This window comes from Pavona decussata, unplaced genomic scaffold, assembly GCF_977016875.1.
Source record: "Pavona decussata unplaced genomic scaffold, jaPavDecu1.1 SCAFFOLD_53, whole genome shotgun sequence".
NCBI classification, from domain to species: domain Eukaryota; kingdom Metazoa; phylum Cnidaria; class Anthozoa; order Scleractinia; family Agariciidae; genus Pavona; species Pavona decussata.
The window spans coordinates 5,140,704-5,159,165 of record NW_028145475.1 but is presented as its reverse complement, the minus strand read 5'-3'; the positions used below and the strand labels follow the sequence as shown (position 1 = coordinate 5,159,165).

Below are 18,462 nucleotides of genomic sequence, written 5' to 3'. Positions count from 1 at the left end.
TCTCGCTCATTAAAAATGTTTTTGAAAGCTTATTTTAAGCTAGTGGTGAAAAATCTAAGTTAAAAAACTGAGGAACAAATATGAAGAGTCTTTATTGATAAGTAATTAAACTTAAAGCCAAGTTCACATTAACCCAGGATTAGCTTAATCGGGTTTGAACAACTGGGCCCAGGAATGCTTCAGTTCCTGCAGTCCGTGCCAACGCCGGACGGGTTAAAAAGGACTTCCCTTGCAAGCATTCCTCAGACCTCCTAGGGGTGCTAAAAACTTCGGAAAACAGTCATGCTTTTACCTGCAGTCCGCGCCAACGCCAGACGGTTTGGTTATGAAAGTAGGATCAATGTATTTGCCACTGAATCTGCCATACTTCCCCTTATACTTCTCTTGCATTTCAAACTCATCAGATATAATCTAAAAAAAGGGCAAGGCTGATTTCACGGTCAGGGAAGTATATTTTCCAATATTTCGAAAGGCATGGCCTTTCTTCCTCAGGGTATGTGTGGGTGGCCCTTCCAAACACAGTTTATTTCTGGTTTTTACTGAACAGTCTTTTACGGCCACTCTCCTCGATATCTAACTCAACGGAGCGATCCAAGATAGAAGATGGAAATCGAATTATCATCCTGGAGTTTTCTTGGAGTTTTCGTGTGTTTTTCCAGACTGAGACCGACACTGACAAGACTTAACCTCAACACTAACAATTTCTTTGCGCCGCCCAGCCTTCACAAGTCCAGCTCAAGTAATTTGTTTTCGTCTTCCACGTTGTAACGTTCGCTATTTTGCTTTTACCTATTTACCAGTTGTATTTTCAAATTTCAAATTGTAACGTCTTTGTTTATGTAACTTTAGCCTATGTTTTTCAGCTAGCTATATAACTGTTTAAAATTGTAATGTATCTTGCCACAGGGTCAGCCGTCAAACATACCCTGAAGAAGAAAGGCCGTGCCTTTCGAAATATTGGAAAATATACTTCCCTGACCGTGAAATCAGCCTTGCTCCTTTTTTAGATTATTTGCTTTACAATTTTTTTGCTGATTAGATCCTTCACTACAGGATCCGGTACTTTTATTTTTTCGCGGTGGCCCTGGCAAACACAGTTTATTACTGGTTTTTACTCATCAGATATACCACATGTGGTTGGGTGACCCCACTGATTAGAAATCCTCGGGATAGCAAGTCACGTCTTTTTCATTTCGTAGTTTAAAAACGCATAGGTTGCCCAAGCTCTTAGGATGTTTTTTTATGACGTTGTGCCGGGATTTGAGCGTGCGTAATAGTGTAAATTATAAGGTTTGGTTTGTTCGAGCTAAAAATAAAAGGGAAAATTACAATAAAATGCTCTACATTGCTTCCTTGATTCATTGTTAATGTCTACAAGCTACTTCGCGTCTCAGGCCATTCAGAGCGACCTCAGTGACTTCTCTGTCCACTAAGGCCCTGTTCTAGTTGCCCCTGCCAGGGTCCTGTGCTCAAGGGGCAATCGTGCTCTCGATCGTCACTTTCGCACCTGCTATCAGTTTCGTTTACTGTAACGCAGGGATGCACGAGGAAACAGCGTGGGAACTGACAAAAATCCTGTTTAGACAAGTACCCAAGGCAGATGAATTATATTTGGCATGGTGGCCCAGATGTTTGCTCGGGCACTGACAAAAGCTATGTTCAGACTTGTGCCCGCACCCGAGAAACGGGCACAGGCACCTCAACCTAGTCTGAACAGTAACAGCCTCCGTCAGGTGAAATGGAAAATTGTAAAAATACTCTCTTCTCAGTTTATTATCCTGCGTTCCGTAGGGTTTTGTTCCCTTTTTAATTTTTGACCGCTGTCGTCCCAATTTCCGCGCGCTCATAAAGCAAAAAACGCATAAGACCCTATACAAACGCTTGCTTCACGGGCTACTGTTTAATTTAGTGGCACGTGCGTATGTAATTTGTTGAAATTTTTCTTTGTACCTGAAGAAGGCTGGTAGACACCAATCAACTTTTGAATCCTACATCGTGTCGGCTTTACTTCAATTTTTTGTATGGTGTTTTCAGCTAATTGGACAAACAATCTGATTTCAACGTATACCAGCTAGAGGGTTGTTGTTTACGGGGTCGTTTACGGTTGCAACTTACAGCCATCATTTACTACAACTACCAGAATCCTTCACTCTGTTGTTTTCTCTTGCAAATCAGGGATATTATCTAAACATCACTGGGATTACAAAATTTAAATAAGGAAGGAAAAAACGAAGAGTATTCTGGTAGTTAAAACTGAACGTCATCGTGAAAAATCGCCTGTCATGATTATATATTGACTTCTTGCATGTTACTTGTTCCCAGGCCTTCACAGCCTATATTGAGTTGAACAAGGTACAAAAGGAAAACTATCAATACAAATGAAGATAACGACACCGTGTAAAAATTGCCGTGGCATCTCGATATATTTGGAGCTCGCAATAATTAAATGCAGCGTCAGCTCCGGTGTATTTTATATATTTGCGGAAGTTATGCAACAAATATTTCCTTTATATAACAATTTGTGGGAAAAGAAAAGCTCTTGATATTTATCCGGCAATTTTATGCAACTTTGTCACGTTCGCGTGCTTACCGATGTTTTTGTTTTCCATTTAAAATCGAACTTTGATCGGAGAAAGTAACACCGGTTCCCGCCATTTGAAAAGATAAAAATAGACATGATAATTGTTTGGTGTGGCCTTGCCAAAATAGCCAATCAGATCCAAGGGCGCAGAAAGATCATCAGTCGTGGCATTGTTTGTTAGCCAATCAGAGGCTTTGTTTTCCACAAATACCAATTCCACGTGCTCAAAGACAGCGTTGTAGTTTCTTTCAATCAACCAAACAATAACAGAACGCACTGTCATCAATTGCAGTTCTGTTTACGTTTGTGTTCGTCCTAGAATCTTTCCTTATTTCTTCTTCTTGTACGCTCAAGACTGACATGCCTTCAACGAAAAGCTACTGTCGTGGTAATTTATGGTTAAAGAAAGGGAAAAACGACGTTATGGAATCAGTAATTTCAGATTTTCGAGACCTACTTCAAGTGAAACCGAAAGAGGCGGTTGAAGGAATGGGTTACGAAGATAGTATTTTGGACTGTGATCGTTCGCCAGTAGTGGACGATATCGACTCGGAAATCAGTCTTCGAGCTTGCATGTGTCCTACAGCAGATCCTTTCAGTAAATCTGCGTCGTCATCTTCATCTTACGGTATTCTCATGGAACTCATAGAACAAGGCAACCTGATAAAAGAGGCCGTCAGAAGATTGAAAACCTCTCCCAGTCGAAACAAACAGTTGAAACGTTTAGACCGCTGCAGATGATCAGAACTCCGCAATTCTCTGGATTTGAGCTAAAAGTGGTTGATAAGTTTCAAATGGATTGATTTTCTGGAAGCATTTGAACAAGCAACAACGACGCAGGAACCAGCTGAATTTCTCGGAAAAGCGCGTTTTCCGCTTAGTTGCAGACATCCTTTGTTTACACTTGCTGTGAGGTCGAACGAATAATTTGGTGATACGTAACTGAAAACATTTGAAGATTGCACTACTTTCTGTTGCTTCATAAACATTTGACAAGGATGTTTAGTCCTAATCGCTTGAAAAAGGCAAGGAAATATGTTCCGTGCAACATTGACTGCTTTTAAAAGGCCGCCATTCATTCAATTTGTTGGCAGACGTCGGCAATGCTTCCTGCATACTAATGAACTAAACCCACATAAACATTGCGCTGGAAAGCGTTTCAGCGTGAAACTTGAAAAGGACGATAAATCAGTTGTAAAATTTTATTGATAGAGAACAGAATATGCCATTTGTTGTATATTTAGTGACATCTTGGCGGCTTGAATTTTTCTTTTATCGATGTTTGCTGTCGAGTCTGTTTCCGTCACAATGGAATTATACAACACAATAAAAATTGCGTACAATTTAAAGGTTCAAGTTGTTTTCATTTGACCTCTCTAACTTATCTTCTCTCATCCAGGCCGTATTAAAACTGAGATAACATAGCGGGTGATCACCTGAAAGAATTAATTTAACTCACGAAATCTTAGGACAGTCCCAATATTTTCACGTCAAACAACCCAGTTGTTTTTAATGTTACGTAGTGTCTGTTCAATCAACTTTTGTCGGGGGAGATTAAACGCACAATGCTACTCATTAGATCTAAGTACTTGAGATTATAAGACATTTTAAAAGATATTTCAAAGGTAATGATGTGGGTTTTCTTGCGCTTGTTTGTTATTGAACGGAATAACTTAAAAACATGCTCATCTTTCTGTGATTTTCTATGGCTCTGGCTATATTTTTGATAACTTTTCACATCTGGCCCCCGTAGCGTTTCTGTAATACCCTGAAGAAGAAATAAAGGCCGTTCCTTTCGAAATACTCCAGACTATTGTAGACAATAAATTTCCCAAAAGGCACTTCTCTATTCCAGGGTATATTATTTGTCTTTAGACCCTCTCGAGTGCGGCCATTCAAAACACATGTGACCTAAGTCAACCGTTTTCTCTCCAGTGGTTTGATCAATTCTGTTTTCTGTAATGGTATTGTCTCAAATCATCAACTTTCCATACAATCAGTTTTTGACAATCAGTTTTTGTAAAAACATGGAAGGAAGAACAGGTATATCAGGTACGTTGAGAGAGTTTTTCATAGAGACCTTTTGCATATCGATGTATCCACCTGTGACCTATTGTTTCATCCCTTTCATAGCTTCACCCCTCCCCCGCTTAGTCCATCAAATGGCAATTATTTTTCACGTTCCGCGTTGCCTGGGTACTAGTTTACAAATCAACGATGTCTTTGAATGAAAATGGCGGAGATATTCTTCCCAAATTAGTGGTGTTTGATTTAGGTAAGCATTATTGTTTTAAAGGATTTCATGCATATACATTGTAAACAATTTATTAGAGTGTACCAGAGTACGCTGGTGACAATGCGTTAAAGGACAGTGCCCACTAATACAGAAGTATTTTTGCACAGTTTATGACTATGCGGTAGCCCATGCTATAAAAAAGATCAGCTTCTGTTTTTATTGGAATCCAGAAAAAAGATAATTTGGGGGTAGCGGGGCATTTGTTTTAGAGATAATTGAGCAACAATTATTCTAAAAAGCAGTTAAATACAAAGTAATGCATTGCGTTTTTTCCAAATTGAAGCTTTATTTATCTCTGAAAAATGCATGGTTACCCCCAATTTTCTTTTGGGATACCACAGGGAGTCCACAAAAGTTGTGAAAAAGAAATAAATTAATAAATTATTGACTTACGTCGTTCGTTTCTTGTGGTTTTCTATAGTGCTCATATGCATACAATTTACGCCATAGCACTAATGTCGTGTACTGAGTTGTGTGCGAGCGGATCTGAGCTCTGCTGACTTTACTATATATAAATATTTATATACAGTTAAGTCAGCAGAGCTCAGATCGGCTTGCGCACAACTTAGTACACGATTTATATATAGTAAAGTCAGCAGAGCTCAGATCCGCTCGCACACAACTCAGTACACGACATTAGTGCTGTCGTGTAAATTGTATGCAAATGAGTACTATAGAAAACCACAAAAAATAAATGACGTAAGTCAATAATTTATTAATTTATTCTTTTTCACAACTTTTGTGGACTCCCTGTGGAGATACAAATAACAGTTGCTAAGTTCTGCTTTCTCCGCATAATTTTAAACCGTGCTAAAATATCCCAGTAACAAAAGTAGCCACCATCCATGATAACAGGACTGTATTTTGGATGCCGTAAATACGCAGAAATACAGTGATGCCAACTTGATCGCTTTTTTGCCTTGCCTCCCGTTCTCCCGCTTTGGAACGGTGTGCCGCTTTTTACGTCCATTATAAATATTGAATACTGAGTTCCTCCTTTTTTGTTATGTGTCATACTCCCACTAGCCTCCCACCCAGACGTTCTTAGGGGTTCGTCATGCGTTCCTGCCCCACGAACGTCTGCTGAAACGAACAGCCACTTCCGTTCGTCGACTGCGGACCAATCAGGAGCCGTTTCCCAACTTTGGGTAAACTCGTGTTTGATATTAAAAATATTACCCTAGACAGGATAGCGGACTTAAATGTGGTTTTTTGTCATGTGTGCCAAACGTTTCAGTTTGGTATAAGGGAGTTGAATGCGTATCAAGGAGAAGTCATAGTGCAATTTGCGCAGAAGAAAATGGATGTGTACGTAAACCTTCCAACTGGTTATGGAAAGTCACTTATTTATCAAGCTCTATTGTTTGTTTACAATTCAATTCTTGAAGCTGCTGGTCACTGATTGTTGTTGTGGTTTCGCCGCTTGTAAATCTTATGAAAGACCAGGTAGACAAATTGGCAAATCTTGGAATTCTTGCCGCTTCTCTCAGTGAAATCACTGAAGAAAATGCACTGTGTTGTGGAAGGAAAAATTTCAATCGTATAAACTATTTGCACGTCCAGAAGCGAAAATATCTCCACGGGTGATAATTTCCGTTGTTTCGCAGTATGTGATTGGCTTTACTGTACTTGTCATAATGAGTCAATGCTGATTGGTCTGTTCAGACAAAGGCAATTTGCCGACGAACGGAAGTGGCTGTTCGTTTCAGCAGACGTTCGTGGGGCAGGAACGCGTGACGAACCCCTAAGAACGTCTGCGTGGGAGGCTATACTCCCACTAGATTAGATGGAAAGCGGATTGTGCGTTTCTTTTTTCCGTTGAACGTAATTAAATGTTTAAATTATTTTGTATGCCCCCCAACCCAAAATATAGCCTTGATGGGACATCCACCCGAGGCTCTTCGCCGTTGCTTACACAGTTCTGTTGGCTGCCCCTGAAGATTTGTAGACTTCTCCCACTTTTTGTACTTCGGGGGTTGGCATGTATGGAAATATGACATTGTCATGTTTTGCCCTAAATGGGTTATTCCAGAAAAAATCCACACCCCCCGGACGGATGGGGTCGTTTTTTAACCCCCCCTCTCACCTGGATTTCCTGAAGCACAAGACCCCTCCTCCTGTCTGGATTTCCAAAACAAAAGACGCCCCCTCCCGCCTGGATTTCCGGAAAAAAAATATGAGGCTTAAATTTAATTTATTTTTAATAGAAAATACGCACAATCACATCTAGAAGACGTTCTTCTTTAGTTTCTGAAGCCTCAGCTTCAATATTGTGTGGAACTAAAAAAAGAAAGGAGGAACAATGCGAAAAAGTGAACGAGTTCATCCTTTGTGCCCAATGGACAACACCCGTGGAATCTTAAAACTGCACGCAGAAAACGCAGTGGCTGCTTGTTCAACTGAGCTACGGACGATGGGACTTCAGAGAGGTTACCACTGTATATGTTGCAGGAACCTGCCCAAGAACTTCCTCCTTCTGTTGCTTTCGCAAAAACTTACGTTTTCAATAGTTTTTTCGAGGTACAGATGGCTACAAGTTCCTCTCGAGTATTTTCGATGAAGAGGGAATGTTTGGACCTAAATTCTTTGGAATTATCTTCTTCAGCTAATAGCTCTGCATCCTTGCTTGCACAAGTAAAAAATTCTTCTGCCTGACGCAGGGGAATCCACGCTAAGAATGCAATGGCGGACCAGACAACTGAGATTTTTCGTTTCATTACAACAATGTTGCGATGGCTCCTTCTTAAGTATCTTGTTGTTTTGCGTTTTCTGCTATAAAAGGACCTGCGAAGGAACTTTGATTATCATTTATTTTAGGTGAGAAATATGTGAACAAAATATTTCTACTATTTTCAGGGTCTGAGAACGCTAAAGTGTCACCGAATTAAACGTTCAAATCGCGTGAACTATCGGTCGAAATGAGCCCAGCAGAAGACTTTCTTAAGTTCAACCCCCCCTCCTGCCTGGATTTCCAGAGTCTTTGACCCCCCCTCCCGCGAGAATTTCCAGAATCCCATCTGTCAGGGAGGTGTGGATTTTTTCTGGAACAACCCAATACCACTGTTCTACTGATGTATAAACAAGGTAATAGTAGTTAGGATTAGGAGAGTCTGCCTAGCTTATTCACATATCAGCAGCACAGTCTGCCAGTCTATAGGAGCAGGTATGCTTCTATGTTAAGCTCAGGGGGAGGGGGGGGGGGGGGTTGTAACAGACTGGGAATTATATTTTGACGTTTTGTTGAAGGAGATTTCAAAGTTACCCTGGTCTCAAAGGTTTTATAATAATAACAGGGAAAAGTGAAAAGGAGATAAAAGAAGTTATCCCTTTCTAGTTGATCTCCATTCCTTACAAATTCTGGAAACTTAAAGCCCCATACCAACAATTAACCCAGGTTTAACGTAATGAAAATGGGTTACAGAAAGCTGAACCATTGGCTTTGAGAATAGGATTCAAGTAAACTTTAATTTTTGCTTTCATTTATGCTAAATCTGTAGTCGACAAAAATCCGAAAGCAGCTTTTATGAAGGAAACAATTTAAAACTGTGTTCAACTAAAGAGCTTTTAAATGTGTTGAAGCCTTGGTTTGAATGGGGCATTTGATTAATGTTTTTGTCTATAGAGCCACATAATTTATATATTTTTAATATGTGAAAGTCCTAGGATATATTTTTAGAGTAGGGATGTGTATAGATATTATTAATACACATCCCTACTCTAAAAATATATGTCAGGACTTTCACATATTAAAAACATATAAACTTTATTTGTGGAATTATAGACGAAAACATTAATCAAAGTTTTCAGAACTGCTGCTCCTGCTCTCCTCTTCTTTTTCCGGAAACATAATTAAGCCCCGAAGTGGCAACGATTCACAACATGCCATAGAAGAAACCAAATTGACTCTATTTTAGTATACACACTGGATATCATGTTACAAGAAACATAGTCCTGTTGTTTAGTTTTTGTCACGGTTGTTTGGTGGATCTCTTTTGTTTTGCTTAAACAGACAAGATACATAGTAAGGAGATGCTGCGTGAGTGGGGAGTGCAAACAAATGTTTGGTTTATCAACAGAGTTGATCACTAAAGGTAAACTGGCCACTGTAAAGAGATTTGAGCACCCAAATCTATTTATGGGGACCAATATCAACTATGTTGATAAACCAAACATTGAAGAATTAGAATTGGTTCATGCTTAGCATGCGTATATCGAGTTATGGATACATGCAGGAAGTTTGGAGAGCATGAGAGAAGCGTAAGAGTTACTCGAGGCGTAGCCAAAAGCAATTCTGGCTTCTTGCGAATTGAGTGCTCTCCAAACTTCTCAAGTGCATCCATCACTCGAAATACACACAGCTAAAACCATGAACCAGTAATATTATTCTTTTATAACATAGTGACTACAAAGTAGTGTGCAGATAACAGGTTTTATCTATGATTGATTCCAAATTCTTTCAATCTGCTGTACATATAAACAAAGGTCCTTATTGGCTGGTTACAAACATGCCACAATGGTATGGTCTGAACGAGAAAGTTTCATCTTAAAAAGTCAGTGAAAATTTGCTTCTTTGAATTAGTCTAAAGTCAATGAAAATGTAGACAAATGAGTTTCCAAGTACTCAAATGTTCAAGTCAAAGTTAAAGAAGAGAACTAGGGTTTCGAGTCATGACAATGTTTACATTGTGTATGGTACGGTTGGAGAAGACTGAATTCCAAGAGAAAGTTGGGTAATTCTTCACTATTTTTGCCCATTTCTGAGGGAACTTTGTAAAACCTAAGCAACGGAGACCCGAGTTTGTCTGATTTCCTAATGCCTGGGCTTGAGTAGCTTTTGGTTTCCATGAAAACATAATGGGCTGATTCTTTGGATTTAATCCTCTGGGACAAAAGCTATAAATGTGGAACTATGCTTCTTACTTGAATGACCAGACTATGTGCCAAAATAAAGCTGGTTTGGAGAAATTCAGATTTCAAAGCAGCCAAAAATACACATGCATGTTATGCCACTCTGGCAACAAACCCTCCAATTTATGGATTTAAAAATTGAATGTAACCTTTAATGTTCTCTTGTAAAACAGATTTTACCTTATGGCCTTTTTGGGCTGACACACATGTCACTGCTCCTTTTACAAGAAAAAGGTGAGTGTTGATCCATGTTCATGGTCAGCTTGTTGTCCTTTGCACACCATCAGCAGCTTTGAATATTCCTTAATTTTGATGAGCATTGTGAAAATTCAAACTTGCACGTCTCAAGACTGTCAAAGCTATGGACTGGTTTTTGTGGCAAGTACAGTGACGCCAGTCAGTGCAGAGTTTAAAATGAGTTGAAGATGACAGCAAGAGGAGACAACATTCCTCATGAAGTAGACTTCCAAATAGTTCAGACCTTCGCAAGCCAGTCATCTATTTTTTTGTTTAACCTATTGACTACAGTAAACACCCAGGCTGCAATTCATCATTTTAGACACCTGTTATGTAAGAGCTTTACAATAAATATACAAAGACTTATTCAGGCTGACGTACCTTGAAAAAAGTAGGTTCTTAAATGTGGGTGTTTACTGTAACTGCTTTCCCCACCCCCGCCCCCCCCCCCCCCCCAAAAAAAAAAAAAAAAAAAAAATCAGCCAATTTTAGCTGCAAATGGCTTTTTTCTGGGCATAATGATATCTTCAGTTGGCAAATCACAGCTAAATAAAAAAAAATTGTTTCCGACATGGAAATGACATTTTCTTCTGAAGTATTATTATTATTATTAGTTATATAAATTAATTTTATTATACAGTCAACTCTCTCGTAAGCGACCACGCTTGGGGCACGACAAAGTGGTCGCTTATAGGAAAGATCAACAAAATAAGCCTAAAACTGGATTGATTAATTAATTACATAAGAATATTACCTTAACAGCTAAAATTAGGCAAATTTTTTACATGTATTCATTCTTCTGACGAAACTTTGTATAACATTTTGGAACAGATCACTGTAACAATTCCCCTTTACCTACAGATCTTATTATAGCCATCTTCTCAGTCTGTAAATTGTTATTATCTGTCAGCAGTCCAGGGTAGCGTCATTAAAAATTGAACTTTGGTTACTTCTGAGTAATGATTTACTAACGATCATACGTGATTATGTTGGGTGGTCGCTTACCAGAAACAGAAAACAATAGAATATGTCAATTTTCTGGCCTAAAAAGTGGTCGCGGTCCCTTAAGAAGTTTGAGTGGTGGTCGCTTATGAGAGAGCTCTTGAAACAATATTATTTAAACTGAGAAACAAAACGGTTGTTTATGAAGTGGTTGCTTACGGGAGGTGGTCGCTTACGAGAAGTGGTCCCTATGAGAGAGTTGACTGTATTATATTGTACCCTACCCAGGTGCGGGTCCAGACTGGTTTCCACCATTTTATGGAAAACGGTCAGTTTATTTACAGCAAATAGATATTTATAGAATATGAAAAAAAAATTCCCAGGTTTAAGTAATGCCTGTCTGAGTGAATTGAAATCCCAGGAAATGGCACTTTTAGGAGTAAAATATTTCTCAGTAGAACCCCATATAACGTTAAGCCTTTGGCGCTCGCATTATTGCAAAACGGTCACATGTTTTTCTGGATCAGTGCCTGCTACCAACTAACAATGTGCTATCATTTTTCAAATTGTGTTTCATATTAGTAAGTCAAAAATGCCAAATCAATACCATCTTTTTATTTCTAATTTTTTCCTAAAGTAATGGGTCAGTAGAAGATAGATATGGATACAAAATAAAACTCTATGATGATGCTCTGGAAATCCTGAAACTCTTGAAGTCCAAAGGAATATGCTTGGCAGCAGCCTCACGGTAAAAATAGCTTTATTTTTAATTTGAGAATTCTACATAATTCATCCCAAACACTTCTACTACTTCTTTTCTCATTTTGATCTTTTATATCTTGTACTGCTTCATTTCTTCTAGCATGTTTATGTCTCTTCAGTATATTGTATATTTCATTTTCTCTTTCACTGCCTACCTTGATTAGCTTTCCTTACTTGCAGTCCAGTGTAATTAGCTTAACAATTTATAACCATATAGTATGCAAACTGTACATTAATTTCAAATCTTTTCTTTGTAGCACTTGCCTGCAAAACAGGCATTATTTTTCTGTGTCTTTTAGGCGAGCAAAGGCAAGCATGAGTCATGCGCGATGGGAGGGACCCCTCCTGCCTTGCGTGACTCGTACTCCACGCTTGCTGTTTGGTTGTCTCCACTCACGTGAAAAGCACATAAAAATAACGTCTGCTCTGCAGGCTGTTGTAGCACCCAAATCAGAAAATTGGTCAACACCCCAGAGTGCATAGTTTTGCCTCAATATCGGGTATCTCATTAACCAAATGGGGCCTCATGACTCCCTGATTAGAATAATTTTATGGGTGAGTCAAAGATTAACAAAATAAATTTTTTGTACAGAACAGAGGATCCCCCAGCCGCCAAGGAACTTTTGAGAGTTTTAGACATAGACAAGTATTTCTCATATAAAGAAATCTATCCTGGCTCAAAAGTTTTACATTTCAAAAAGTAAGTGAGTTTTTAATGCATAATTTATTTTTATCTGGAAATCTTTATAATTATCTTTCATTTGCCATTTGTTATTTGTTAACCTTACAAATATGGGAAAACCCTGTAATAAGTCACATGTTGTTTGTTGTCTTGAAAATTACATCCGGTATGGCTTGTGCAGGGCCACAGACTGGTAAAAATTAAGTTTTGGCTCGTAGGTTTTGTGCTTTCACCTGCCATTTTGGCTAGCTAGCAAGAATAATTATTATTGTAAAGTACTGCAGCACTGGACAGAAAACAAAGATGAAAATTATTTAATAATTATAAAAGAAAACCAAGAGAATAAGACCTATGTGTGGATGCTTTCTGTGCTGCATGCCTAGAGTTAGGGCTTTTTCATGTTAAAGTCAACCTGAAATTTCAATTATTGCAAGTAATGCAATTTGTAAACAGTGAAAAAACCTTTACAGATGTGGGAGATTTTTGTTAATACATGTACAGCTAATAAAAAAAAAAAAAATGTCTGACCTTCCTCCCTCCTGTTTACTTAAAATGAATTAGTAAAACTGTGGCTATTGAAAATTTAGGTTTGGCTGATAAATTCAGACCTGTTACTGGCTACTGGGCTAAGTGAGCTAAAAGTTAGTCTCATTAGCCCTGTTGTGTGACTATTTAGAAAATCCTTACCTGTGGTCTGTACACCTTTAGCTTAAGCAAGTTGGAAAAGGCAATATGTCCTGTTAAAAATGTTCCAGCTTAGCACATTTACAATGTGAATCAATTTTGTTGGACATCATCACAAGCAACATTAAGTCAAATTTTACTCAATACTGTTGGAAATTTGTAGTCTGTAGTCACTGTAAATATATCATAACCTCTGAATCAACTTTAAATTTATAGTTTTTAGATGGTTATATGGCATTGAATGCTGTCCTACTGACTAAGTTAGATGGGGCTGGATGGGAAAATATTTAGCTCTCACTGCACTGTCTGTAAAACATAACATTGAGACAAATATATTTCCATATATGGCCCTCCTACTCAGTCACTAAGTACATATATAATATCCTGTTTGATTGATTCTGTTCCAGGTTTACACAGGCAAGTGGAATACCTTACTCCCATATGCTTTTCTTTGATGATGAAGAAAGAAATATTCATGAGATCAGCAGATTGGGTAAGAGCTAATTTAAATGCATTATCCCTTTAACCCGTTTAACATCAAAGAACAAATTCTCCTATCTCATCCCCATACTTTTCTTATAAAAGTACCGGGGAGAAGTTATTAAAATATCAAGAAAATTCACCTTGGGTGATCATATCCTTAATTCTCATGACCTCAGAGGTGGAATAAACATTGATATTACAAGGAGAAATTTGTTGCTGATCGCTGTTAGGGTTTAAAGCTGGGTTCTCATTAGAAGGCAGGACCTGGGTACCAGTACCAGGATACACAAGAGTCAGTACCTGCCTACTTTCAAACTGAACATAAAGAAATTCACTTCAAGTGTAATTTTCTGCCCAGCTACTCTCCTATAGGTGCCCCCCTACTTAAAAACTTAATGAAACCCCTGTTAAAGGTTATTTTCCTTAAAGATTTGGGGGGGAAGGAGAATCCCTGGTAACAAGGCTGCTAGCTTGAGAGACTGATTTGAAAGAAAGTGATAGAGGTAATAAATAATAAAACAACAAATTGAAGGGCTGAGAGTATAACTGATCTGAACGACTTTTCAGATTGCTTTTTGTTGTTTTAGCTCAGATTCACCAGAGTTTTTGCTGTTTTAGTGGCTGCTTTGGACTTCATTTTGTGATAAAAACGGAAATATTGCCCATAATCATAGGTTTTTGTTGCAAGCAAAGCGTAAAGCAGCGGATAAAATGTTGGAGCAATATTTCCTGGAGGCCACATGTGAAAACTCCACTGAATCTGAGCTAAGACAACAAGAAGCTATCTTAAATGTCATTCAGGTTGGTTATGCTCTCAGCTATTCAATTGTGAATGGAGCCTCTCATATAGTCACCATAAACTTTTTTGTGGGCGTGGGTCCAATTCATTCCCCTCCCCCACCCCATTTACTAATTGAACCGCTGCGCATGCAACCATTTTATCTTTAATCTGTTTTGTTCTTGTTTTTATTCAGATTTGCTCGTTTTCTACATGTTGAGCAGTACAATTTACACCAAAAATCTTGCCCTGAATTTTTCTCAATTTCGGCTGTCATTTTTGAGAGAAGTTAATTGCAAAAAGCCATGTTGTCAACGACACAGTGGTATTTTCAGTAAATTCTTGTTAACTTAAAAGCAAAAGAAACTATCAGAATCCTCTTTAAAGAAAAACGAAAAGGGTTAGAGCTTTTAAGCGACAATAGAGTAACATCAGTAACACAACTAAGCTTCTTTTGTGGCGAAAATAGCTTTAAACCAATAAAACAACTCTTAAGGAAGTGGTCAAAACTACTATACTCGAACAGGACCCACAAAATATATGGTGTTCTCTGCCTGCCCCCTGACCCCCCACCCCCCGTTCCTTACCCTCAAGAGATGGTGTCTCGATTGCATAGCCACTCCGCTATCCAGCAGAAAAAATGAAAAGGAGATTCAAACGTCACTTTTTTTGTTTATCTAGCAATGCTGACTCTTGCTGTGTCAACTCGCATTTTTTTTCATGAGATAGGTGGTTTTTTCGATAACCACCCTACCCCAGACAAGGCAGGTCCTCTTCAAACAACTCTTTTTCTTAGTGCACATGTAAGTTCTACGCATTACGGAATGCTCCAAGAATCTCATGCTGAAAAATAGGTAGTTTTGCGCGGTTTATGAGTTTACAGGGAAAGTAGATCTTAGCAAGGGCTATTGGGATCCAAAAAGTAAAAAGTAAAACAAAAAAAAGTATAACCAAGCAAACAAACACGCACAGAAACGGCACACATACAAAACAACAACAAGAACAGCAACAACAAACAAGGGAGTAGCCACGGATTTTTCAGAGATAATTAAGCTTCAATTTAGAAAAGATGTCATCAGTATTTTGTTTTTGAAAACTTTTTTTCAGAATTGTTGTTACTGAATTATCTCTGAAAAATGCGTAATTACCCCCAGTTTTCGTTTTGGATTTCCCTCGATCTGCTCTTCCTGTATAGTCATAAATTGTGCAAAAATGCCGTTATAATTGAGAAAGTCGGTGGAAGAAAGGCACAAGTGACAATTTGGCCTTTGGAATCGAAATTTCTGCCCCCCCCCCCCCCACCACCAAAAAAAAAAAGAAAATGTTCTACTTCGGTGTCGAGACTTGTCATCACGTTTGTTTAGCTTTAACTAGAGAAGAAAGGAAATTATTTCAAGTATCGCTTGATTCAGTTTCAGTTTTAGGCTGTAGTCATAAGCTTGTTGGGCGAATTCGAGCCCTTAAATCACAACGTAGATCAATAACTATGTTTCTGACACAAGAACCAGTCTGTACACTTGCCTAATTAGAACGAATTTAGAGAAATTTGAATCACTTGTGACTGCTTCCACTGGGCCCTTCAATTAGCAAGCACCAGATCCTTAAACATGTCTAATCGTTACCGGGTTTGAATGAATCTGAGCCAATATTTATTACGTCTTGTAGGCGTGACTTGTGTTTTGGTGAGGCGAGGAATGAAGCATGCTGACTTAGAAAGTGGACTAAAACAGTTTGCTGCAAAGCAAGCAAGATGACAGAAAGTCTCCTGTGCTAATATTCCACACTGAGGCATGAGTCCTTAGAAAGATGCAACAGCAAGAGGTGGGCCATAAATGAAAAGGATCCTTCAAACTATGGGAAATGAGAACCTGAAGAATTTCATCAGAAGTTTTTACATGGACAATTTCAATTCTTAGGTATTACTTAGCAAGGTACAGGAACAGGTTTCGAGTCAGTGCTGGAAAAGTGGAAGTCGTACTTACTTGCAGTGGTTTCAAGTTACTAAGATTGGGTATTTTGCAAATAAATGGTGGTTTTTAAATCATTGGTAGACAGCGAGAAGTCATACTTTTTTTTCTCAAATCACTCCCGCAAAAGGGACCATTCGTTAGATCCAATGCGCCCTTCAAACTTAGGAAGAGAAAGAGATTGCTTGCAGTCTAAATCATGGAGTATGGAAATTATACATCGAAAATGTTAGAACTAAGAGTTAACCTAAAATAAATAAAAAAATGAAAATAAAAGATGGGGATTGATGCTTGCCTGTGAGAGCAGATGCCTTTTCTGCGGCTTTTGGGCATAAAGGGGGTCAGTTTCTAAAGAAACTGTGATGCTGCGTTGGTGGGGAGTGGAAATGAATGTCTGGTTTTATCATCAGAGTTGCTGATGTTTAGAACGTTAGCCCTTCTTGGCGGCTTGAATTTTTCTTTTATCAATGTTTGTTGTCGAGTCTGTTTCCGTCACAATGGAATTATACATCACAATAAAAATTGCGTACAATTTAAAAGTTCAAGTTGTTTTCGCTTGACCTCTCTAACTTATCTTCTCTCATCCAGGCCGAATTAAAACTGAGATAACATAGCCAGTGATCACCAGAACGAATTAATTTAACTCACGGAATCTTAGGACAGTTCCAATATTTTAACGTCAAACAGCTGAGTTGTTTTTAATGTTACGTAATGTCTGTTCAATCAACTTTTGTCGGGGGAGATTAAACGCACAATGCTACTCATTAGATCTAAGTACTTAAGATTATTAGACATTTTAAAAGATATTTCAAAGGTAATGATGTTTTTTTTTTGGCGCTTGTTTGTTATTGAACGGAATAACTTAAAAACGTGCTCATCTTTCTCTGATTTTCAATGGCTCTGGCCATATTTTTGATAACTTTCACAACCGGACCCTGTAGTGTTTCTGTTATACCCTGAAGAAGAAATAAAGGCCATGCCTTTCAAAATATTCCAGTCAATAAATTTTCCTATAATAGGCGCTTCTCTTTTCCAGGGTATATTACATGTCTTAATAACTGAAGTGAACCGTTTTTCCTCCAGGGGTTTGATCAATTCTGTTTTCTGTATTGTCTCAAATCATCAACTTTCCATACTGATTGACAATCAATTTTTGTAACAACATGGAAGAAAGAACAGGTATATCCGGTACACTGAGAAAGTTCTTCCTTGAGAACTTTTGCATATCGATATATCCACCTGTGACCTATTGTTTCATCCCTTTCATAGCTTCACCCCTCCCCCGCTTAGTCCTTCAAACGGCAATTATTTTTCACGCTCCGCGTTGCCTGGGTACTAGTTTACAAATCAACAATGTCTTTGAATGAAAATGGCGGAGATATTCTTCCCAAATGTAATTAGCTTAAAAATTGATAACCATGTAATAAAGATTGATTGATTGACACTTGATCACTAATCAAATTACATGTTTTTGCATCAAGATTTTTACAGACATCAAGTTGTTTAATTGAATTATAAGGAGAAAGGGCATTTGTACATTGGAATAAATGGAGGCAGTGGGCAGTGGGGCATGCAAGACAGCCTATTTTAGACCTGTGCATTTTTCTGGTTGTGTAATTGTTAACCTGTTGGACTTTCAGGGAAAAGATCAGAGGTTCAGTCTTTGTTTTGATTTGTTTAGTTAGATCACACATTGGGACAGTACTTTTTGGTAACATTTGATCAAATTATAACTTTGATTGACGGTTAGTATCCTTGGTTTTTCTTGATAGGATAGGATAGGATTTGCCATGTCTTTTAGAGACCAGTTGATCTGAGACCACTATGTTTATGTACAATAAAAAGTATGCAAATAAATTAATTTGAAATCTTATTGAATGCCTATTTCTTTTGTAGCACTAGCCTGCAGAAGAGGTGTTATTTTTTGTGTTTTTCAGTTGAGCGAAAGCAAGCATGAGGCACGCTTAGAGTGGGGGATACATGCAACGGGAGGGGCCCTTCCTGTTGTACATAACTTGTGCTCCATGCTCGCCTCGTGCTTTCCTCCGCTTGCCTGTAAAATGCAAAACAAAAATAAATAAATAATGATAATGCCCATTCTGAAGGCTATTGTAGCATCGACATCAGAAGCTTGGTCAACAC

The 18,462-nt window shown here is 38.3% G+C and overlaps 1 protein-coding gene across 5 annotated transcripts; it reads left to right on the top strand.

Annotated features, from left to right (window-relative positions):
* Positions 1-4,770: 4,770 nt before the first annotated feature.
* On the top strand, positions 4,771-16,608 carry LOC146480677 (magnesium-dependent phosphatase 1-like). Of its 5 annotated transcripts, none has more exons than XM_085109877.1 (8): positions 4,791-4,856; positions 6,751-6,897; positions 7,934-7,961; positions 9,959-10,019; positions 11,602-11,712; positions 12,319-12,426; positions 13,500-13,585; positions 16,019-16,608. In XM_085109877.1, the coding sequence occupies exons 2-8, from the start codon at positions 6,859-6,861 to the stop codon at positions 16,105-16,107; spliced, it is 522 nt and encodes a 173-aa protein (XP_084966003.1). In that variant the 5' UTR covers positions 4,791-4,856; positions 6,751-6,858; the 3' UTR covers positions 16,108-16,608. The 5 variants fall into 5 exon arrangements, with proteins under 5 accessions (XP_084966005.1, XP_084966003.1, XP_084966007.1 ...); XM_085109878.1 differs by lacking the exon at positions 4,791-4,856 and adding an exon at positions 5,797-5,887 and having other exon boundaries at positions 6,643-6,897; XM_085109881.1 differs by lacking the exon at positions 11,602-11,712.
* Positions 16,609-18,462: the final 1,854 nt, after the last annotated feature.